This window comes from Charadrius vociferus, unplaced genomic scaffold, assembly GCF_000708025.1.
Source record: "Charadrius vociferus isolate BGI_N301 unplaced genomic scaffold, ASM70802v2 scaffold228, whole genome shotgun sequence".
In the NCBI taxonomy this organism is placed as follows: domain Eukaryota; kingdom Metazoa; phylum Chordata; class Aves; order Charadriiformes; family Charadriidae; genus Charadrius; species Charadrius vociferus.
In genome coordinates this window covers 2,335,577-2,344,686 of record NW_009649864.1, presented here as the reverse complement: position 1 = coordinate 2,344,686, position 9,110 = coordinate 2,335,577, and the positions used below count along the sequence as shown (strand labels likewise).

The window sequence follows — 9,110 nt, the reverse complement described above, 5'->3', positions numbered from 1 at the left end:
GCCATTAGGATTCTCTCTGAAGCACTGTTAGGGTTCAAAAGATTTTCTTCTCTCTCTCTTTTTATTTTATTTTTTTTTAGCACTCTATAAGTCACAAACTTCCATCTCCTCAGGAGAACGCTTACCACCCTTCCTAGAGCAATAGAGAGTTTCAGCTAGAAGCTGGCAATCTTTCATGGGCAAGGTGCCAGATTGTATTTTTGATTCCTAATTTAGAGCTTGAACATGTTGGTAGACAGCATTGAGAAGCTGGGAGCCACTGCCTCTCACAGATGCTTCTCTCAAGATGCTGTGGATCCCAAATCCCGGGCCTATGCTGACCCTGTCAGACTTGCAAAAATGCCCTGGTACCTGCAAACCACTGGGAGCCCCTTAGAAGGAAAGTTTTATAAATGTGCAGAATACTGTTGGGGTTCCCCCCCACCCCCCCGACTCACTCACTCTGCATCATTTGACATTTTAACATATTGCCATATTAACCGCCAAAAGTCTGATCTGTGAGCATGACTTCAAACTTTTATTTACAAGAGTAGAGATGCAGTGGCATATGGACCACCAGCTGGTGAGAAGTAGGAATGGTACTTTGTGGAGTTTGAGTCACTAAGCGATTTTTTGGAAGGAAAAAAAAAAAAAAAAAAAAAAAAAAAGAGACCATCTTTGGTACAGTGAAAAAGTTAGAGAAAAGCTTAGATTTTTAGAACCAGAGTCGTTTGAAAGGACAACTGCAACAAGGCCAGTACCCAGAAAGCACAAAATCTGGAGGCACTGAATAAACTAGAAGCTATGTTGTTTATTTTAAGAGGTATATGCAAACAAGCTGTTTCCTGCTAAGGCTGTAAGAAATAATACCACTGAAGGAGTGATGTGAGACAGAAAAAAAGAGAGACGACAGTCTGTTCCTCTTAAACAGGAGGAATAAAAATCACTTTGAGAGCGAGGGTGACACTGGGGGAAGTGTCTTTTTATTGAGGTCATAACCACCTACACTCCAATTCAAAATTCTCTAGCCTTTACCCCTACTTTCCCCTAGCCTTATGTCTTTTCCCTTCGCCTTCTGGAGGGATTCTCCTTGTGCTCCATCAGCCGCTTCACCCCTTCCCCACCCCAAATGGTGACTTGGGCTGACATTCTGCAAACCTCAAACATTTTTCACTCCAGCAACTTTTGGGAGATTCATCACTTATTTAAGCTACCTAAGCTTGAGTCCTTCCAGAAGTAGTTCATTCCTCCTCATCCTGGTTTCTACCCTCAGACTGTTGTTTTTCCACCTCTCTTACCCCACGGGCAGCTGAAAACTCCCTGCCTAAAGTCACGCAACTGTAACAAAGATTAATTTTCATAGATTTATTTTCAAAGATAAATTGCAGAGACTGAGGTTCACTATTTTCCTCAGTGCCAGTCCAGTCCATTTCATCAACCTTTTCTTTTAACCTATTTCTCTAGAATCCCAGATGAGGAGAAACCCAGGTTTTAGAGGACAGTTCTGTGGTCTCAGTCTGCAGAGCTGCTGACGGCTGCTCTCCCCTCCCCTGCCAGTCCTGCTCCTTCCAGAGCAGTTCCCGTGGTTTTCTTAGGGAGATGCAAGAAGAGGGAATCTCCTGTGGCTCCATTGATACAGCTGCTAAGCAGAAGCTGTCTTTCAATAAACTGGGATCTTTTCAGAGAAAGTAGTAAACAGAAAAAAAAAAAAAAAAAAAAAGATTTGGCAAGGGGAAAGATTCATAGATAAACATTTTTTGTAATGGGGGAGGAAGATATAGAAGGAAAGGCTTGTTCCTTCAAAAAATAGAATATTGTCTAGGGACTATTAAATAACAATATAACTAATTACCAAGATAATTATCTTCATGCTGGAGCACCAAAGAGCTGAAATACAGAAGCTGTTGAGAGCACTTACTATAGTAAATTATTGAAATGCTTCTCATGGTTTATTCCGCTGAATTAGGGTACTAAAAGAAGTGTGTTACATTATTTCTCTATTGACTCTTCCACATGTGATTATTTATTATTAGATTCATAATTATGAATCAGACAGGAAGGTCAAGTTACTAATGATTCTGGAGCCTTGTCAGCTGTACAGCATTATCTGCACCGTAAAGGTACATATGTTGTTTACCTGCATAATGAAAGTGATGCAAGGAATCATTACAGTACTTGAATATCAGTCACGTAAAAAAAAAAACAAACCACTAGATAGCATGCAAACCATTAAAATTGTAAATGTTGTATTTGAGTTGTAATGTAATGGAAATATAAAGCATGCCTTTTTTGCCTACCCTTCCTTGAACAAATAGCAGAAGCATAGCAGAGAGAGAAATCTGAAATCATTACTTTCTGCCTCTGCACTGTGTAGGTTTGTTTGGCCAACAAAGGAACATTTGCACTTCTAGATGTCAACCAATTCTCAGAAACCCTCTGCGGCTCCTGCAAGAATTATTCCCTTCCTAAAGGCGAGACTGACAATGGTTAAGTGACTTCTCCGAGTTCTTTGAGGGGCTTCTGTCAAAGCCAAGACAGACACGCAAGTTATTTGCTTTAAGACAAAGATGTCAGAGAACACAGAGTAAGAGAACAAAGTTCTTGCTCCAGGAGAAGAATAACCATTTCTGAAATGCGTAGTTTCATTCAGCCAAGAAGCAGGGACATGTTCCAAAGCAAAACATCCCTCAGCCAAATCAAAATGCTCACGGTACTCCTTGCTTCTTCCCTGTTTCACAAATGATTTCAAAACTAGTTTGTGACTGGTTTTCTCCTCATTAATATTTCCTCTCCAGAGCACACTAGCATAGACCCCTTATGAGGAAGGATCTAGATACACCGACTTGTCTTTGACTCGTCCCCAACTATAAATAATCCCCACAAAATCAGTGCTACTCGTTGTACAGGTACTGGCTCTCAATATCACTCAGGGATATTGGATAAGCCTCACTGCATACATTCTTGCAAGCAAAGTACTACTGGCAGTAGCTTTAAGACCTAAACCCACCACCAGTGTGAGCAGACTCGACTGTATTCAGATGAAAACAGTTACTGCTGTTTCTACAGGTAATATCTTTGATTTATTCTGATGTTTTCCTGTGCATGAAAAAAGGTCAGCCAATAAGGAATAAAAAACATAGTGTGAGATTAAGGCAATTAACATGACTTCAGCTTCAATAGTGGGTTTCCCCCCACCCCTTCCTGACATCTCTCAGCTACAGAGAGAGAAGCCCAACTCTAACTTCCATTTCTATGCCCTTTTCAGCTTATAGTAATTGCTGTTGTGTAGCATCACAGTATTGGGGCCTCTGCCCTATCCTTCTCCCGATTTTGTGCAGGCAGCAGCGGGACAATTTTCTTTTGATTTATTCTTCTAATAGCTTCAGCAATGTCAGAATATTAGAGCTGCTTATTATCTAAAGGTTTCTTTGCAAATTCACATTAAATGAAAATGTAACTTTTCAGTCATTAATGCACTGAAAGAAGTTGCGGTTAAAGGAGGAGATGGATGGTTCGGAAGCTTATCCATTACATTTAAAAGCAAATTATCAGTGACAGAAGCTAGGTGAAACAGGCAGCAGGAGAAATCAAAAGACAGATTGAGATATCAATCAAAGAGACTTTCAGATCCTTTTCTTCTTGCACGGACCACTAGAAGAGGCATTTAGAGGGATGTAACAAAGCAGAGAGAGTCTTCTGCCACGTGGGAAAACCTGAGGTGTTTTTGCTGCCCAGTCACTGCGGATAACGCATGCTGCGCCCAGGCAGGAGGGGCAGGAGCGCAGCAGCGGCTGTTGGCAGAAAACTACTGGTGCCATAGGGTACATCACATGGACTCTTCCTTACAGGTCCGAAAGGCAAAGGTTAAAGAAACCAAGGGGCTTGTTTAGTAAGAGGGAACTTTGTACCCAAGCTAGAAGCTTCTTTGCAGGAAAATTCTTGAAACATACAAGTTTAAGAAATTTACTTTACCTCTCAGAAACAACCGAAACACAAATAGATACTGCAAACATCTCGAAGGGGATTCAAGTTTTGAATGGCTGTACAGGTCTGACCTTTAACATTTTCAGGCCTCTGTTTTTCTTTCCCTGCCTAAAAGGGACATGTGAATTAAGCATATAGAAAACTATGAAGCACCTCCACAAAATGGTTATCTGATTCAAATATAGCAGGTGTGGGTAGGACACGGGAGTTCATTGATTAGCACTACGCCAGAGAAAGATTCAGATCTGCAGAAGAGTCATCACATAGTGAGTTCATATTTGCTTTCTGATGCTTTGTCGCTAAAAGCTCATGATTTACTTCAGTCTTTATTAGATAAATATGGCATTACCATACTTTCTGTGTAGTTCTTCACATTTGAAGTTATACATTTACTTTTACTTGGAAAGAAACAGTACATTTTCCTTTTTTTTTTTTGATCTTTGTATCTTTTGCTCCCATTCTCAGAAGTACTGTTTGGACTTTAAGGTCTGCATTATAAACTGCATTCTTGAATTCTTGATATGGATCTCCCATATTTAGGTGCTCTGATTGTTCAAAGGACTCTCCAGCTGGGTAGGAAGACTATTTGAGTGCTAATACAGTGATTGTAAAGAATGGGACATCAGTTCCCATTTTAGAACATAAATCTTGGCAAGTTTGAATGGAGTATATTCAAATGGGAACAAATGGACATTTTAAGCATGTAATTTAAAACAAAACATTCAGCACTTACATGAATAAGCTGAGCAACTGCAGCTCCCCTAGCCCAGCATATAAAAGCCTACGGGTGGTAGTTCCAAGCTCATAGCCATCGGGCAGCCCATGAGAGCACCTGACCCCAGGGTTCAGCAACAGGAACCCCACACTCCAGGTCCCCTTTCTGTAGTTGCAGGTTTCACCTCTGCTTTCCAAGGCACTCACCTTCCTTCCTTATCTGTGGGTCCCAGCCACCCTTAATTTCTTACGGTTTCCAAGAGGGACACCATCCCAGCTCTGCATCTATTCAAACGTCAGGCTTAGGCACGTTGTAAATATGTATATATGCTTATACACACGTCCATTTCTAACTGCTATGGGAGTCTTTCTAAAAGGTGCTTTAAAAAGTTCTTCCTAAAAATAATGCTAAGCCAGAGTCGCTTGCACTCTGCAATGCTAGCAGTAAGCCTTATCTTTCCAACTGAGAGAATGGAAATGGAGAGAAAAAAAAAAAAAAAAACACATCTGAGTGGGGTTGAAGAGATTTGCAGATCAGGCTGCTTTTCCTCACAAGTGAGCACCTTGCCTACTTGTGACATTTTGCTCTAGCAGAGAAGGTGTCGTGCATCCAATTAAAAAGATATCGAAGGAGACATGATTGGAATGAGAATGAACGCTGCAGGTCCACTGGGAAGAGTAGGCTAAAAAGCACACAACTGGGAGAAATACTGTCTTCTTGACCATTCCTGCAGTCACACCAGTGATGATACTAAAGCACAAGAACAAAACTGGATCGTCTACCGCATGCTACAAATACACCTCCCCTTAGTAAGGAAAAAGAGCTGTAATCCTGGCAGAAACTACTCAGGCTGTCAGAGGAGAAAGCAAGAAGCAAGCTAAAGACCACATAAGTTGATCTGGAAGGTTGAGTCTGCTCAAATAGACATAGGCTGAGCATGTGCAGTTGGAGTGGGTCCAGAGAAGGGCCACAAAAATGATCAGAGGGCTGGAGCACCTCTCCTATGAGGACAGGCTGAGAGAGTTGGGATTGTTCAGCCTGGAGAAGAGAAGGCTCCAAAGAGACCTTATAGCAGCCCTCCAGTACTTTAAGTGTCCCTAGAGGAAAGATGGGGACAAACTTTCTAGCAGGACCTGTTACAACAGAACACGGGGTAATGGTTTTAAACTCAAAGAGGGAAGATCCAGACTAGATATAAGGAAAACATTTTTTACAATGAGGGTAGTGAAACACTGGCACAAGTTGCCCAGAGAGGTGGTCGATGCTCCATCCCTGGAAACATTCAAGGTCAGGTTGGACAGGGATCTGAGCAACCTGATCTAGTTGAAGATGTCCCTACTCATTGCAGGGGGGTTGGACTAAATGACCTTTGAAAGTCCCTTCCAACCCAAACTATTCTATGATTCTATGTCTACACTGAAGGCTAAGCAATAATTAGTTCAACAAAACTTCCCACCAGAAATTACAAAGCAGTCCTGAAAGTCCAAAATTCTCTAACACATTCTGTGCTTTGACATCAAATCCCCTCCCCCCTTCACCAGTTTTCACTAATGATGTTCTTGGAAACTTTGGAAAATTTAGTGGGACCACTAGTTTGTTGTGGGTTGTTTGTTTTTTTTTTTTCTTTAAATAGAATGGGTTTTGTGCATTTTAGTCAGATTTAATTCTGTGTTTGGCAACAGCCTGAGACTAGACCATAGGGCAGAGGAAGGGTCATCTAGGCTGCTTAGGGAGGTTTTGAAATCTCCATCCTTGAAGATACTCAAAATTTGACTGGACAAAGCCCTAAGCATCCTGGTCTGAGTGAATCTGCTTTGAACAGGACATTGGACTACATGACCTCCAGGAAGCACCTTCCAGCCTAATTTATTCTATGATTCTACATACCACCAGTCTAGGTCCTTTATACACTGGAAAAGTGCATAAAGTGATGAATAGTATATGCTATATATATATATATGATAAAGTGTATAAAGTGAAAGACACCATCGAGCAGAGTAATTTCTGATAAACATCAAGCTCAATCAGTTATAATTATGTGTTTTTACAGCTCTATTCCAGCTAAAGAAAAGCATTTACCAAAAAGAGACAAAGTGTTTCTACCCAGAAATGACTCTAGCAAGTTCCCTATTTTCCTTTAGAAATCTTAAGTTGTGGGCAGAAGTAGGCAGACATGAACACACACTCACTTTTCATGCATAGATACACATACCATAATTGTTGTTGTAGCTGTGGTCAGTTAGGTGGCTGATTCCATGTCTGCACATACCAATGTCGTATTCCTGTGTACCCTTATGCTCATGCATGAAATCCGGTGTGCTGTTTTACCTGATGAAGTTGCTCCTCATCATTGTAAAGATGAAGAGCCAGAAGTCTGGTATTTGCAATGTAACTAGAGTCCTATCGAAGCCAATATAATGTAAGAACATAGCTGAGAGCCAGAGTATAAACCTGGAAAGTAAATACCAAAAGACCTATAGAAAAGTTTTAGTCGCTCAAGACATCAGAATATGGGCTGCTTAACAAAAGCAATTATACAAAGTTATAACACAATTGAATGCAGCCTGTTTGGATGGAGTCCTGCCTGTTCGGCAGGAGTCCTAATAATTCTATTGCACTCCTCAGTAAACATCACAGTAACTGAAGAGATTTGCAGGGAGAGCAGACCACTTTTTGGCCAGTGGTTTGCTGGCCAAAACCACTGCCCAGTTGTTGTTGAGAGTAGAACCGAAGCAAAAAGCGGTGGAAAAATCAGATGAATACTTTGGGCAGCACCCTCTCATAGCAGGAGACCTCAGCAAACAAAAAACTTGTCTGACCCCAACACAGTGTTCATAATTGGGATTAATTAAATGAAGGAAAGGAATGGTCTCAGAGGGCTCAGAAAAATCTTTTCCAGGCCTGTAGAAAACCAAAGAGAGGGTGGCAAGTACACATACTTGTTATTTGCATAGAATCATTTAGGTTGGAAAAGGCCCTTAAGACTGAGTCGAAGCATAAACCTAGCACTGCCAAGTCCACCACTAAACCATGTCCCCAAGTGCTGCGTCCACATGTCTTTTAAATACCTCCAAGGATGGCGTATCAATCACTTCCCTAAGCAGCCTGTTCCAGTGCTTGGCAATCCTTTTGTCCATCTTATGCTAACTAATTAAAGGGTGATAAGTTTAGAAATATTTAGAAAAATCTTTATGAATCTTTTCTTGATCCTATACCTCTCACTTGAGGAAAAATGTCAAGAGAGCACCCCTACAATTGCAGTTGTGGGAAAGTGCTTAATATAACTAGATGGAATATGGGGTTCAGCATTTGTCCAGGATAACAGGATGTATTATCTGAACTAATTTGACGGCTGCTTTCTCATCCAGAGTCTAGATCTGAGGGGCTCCAGAGAAAATAGAAAGGAACAGAGTAGAGAACAGATGACAGGAACAAACTTGGAGCCTCAGAGAGGACACTGCTCCAGCCATACAGCTTGGAGAGCACCCTACGCTGTGTCCCTCTATGCCAACCAAGGACGGGAAACTGAAAAAAGTAAATGCACAAGAAGCTTCTGAAAGCCAAAAGTTCCTCTTGCTCCCGCTCACCATAGTGCCTCACAAGAACCCTCCTGTCCCATACCTGACACCACCCCCTCTCCTGGTCTGTTCCCAGCATACTTCCCCGTCCTTAAGCATACTCACTCCTCAGGATGCACTTACACGGGAGAGGAAAATACCCTCCGTTTGAGAACCACTGCCCAGGGGGAAGTGCTTTTTCAGCTGCCAGAAAAGCACTGCTGCTAGGCACATATGTTGTATCACTGTTCCCAAAGAGCCAGGTAAGCCAGGCCCCACATTTCCCCTAAACATGCAGAAGTCCTTTTGCAGAGATGAAATGGAACAGATTTGTGGGATTCTCTTGTATAAAACACATCAGGGAGCGCATCTCAGCTCATTACGCACCACTCACTGAAATGGTAGCTTTGTACTGAACTGTACGGAATGATTTTTATTGAATATAATTACTCAACGGGAAGCACAGAATTAATTAATCTCATGGAACTCCATTTTAACTTAGTTGATCTAGTACTTCAGAATAATGTGGTTACTTTTCGATTAATTTTTGCTTATTCATTTATGAAAGTGGATGGTCTGTATTTTCTCCAATTAGTTAAATCAACATCAAACACTTCTAAACACCCAATATGAAAATGTCTAAATTTTGCAGTAATAGGTATGCTGCAAATACATAGATTAGCTACAGCTCAGAGCTAGGGAGGAAATTAATTAGCGTGTGGCACACAGTGGTATACAATTGGTTTTTTGCTTGGAACTGAACACTAACATTCTTCATATTAACTCAGACACCTTTTCCAATCACCTCTGCTAGGGCTGCTAAGGCACTGCCATTACAACTAACAGAGAGGAGACAGTCATGTTTTATAGCAGGA

General features: G+C 41.3%; 1 protein-coding gene across 1 annotated transcript in view; it reads left to right on the top strand.

The window, feature by feature from the left end:
* The first annotated feature begins 225 nt into the window (after positions 1-225).
* Positions 226-9,110, top strand: part of BEGAIN (brain-enriched guanylate kinase-associated) — a 103,938-nt gene continuing 95,053 nt past the window's right edge. Inside the window, exon 1 of the mRNA XM_009891084.1 lies at positions 226-347. Coding sequence (XP_009889386.1) covers positions 226-347 — 122 coding nt within the window. The remainder of the gene's footprint in view (positions 348-9,110) is intronic.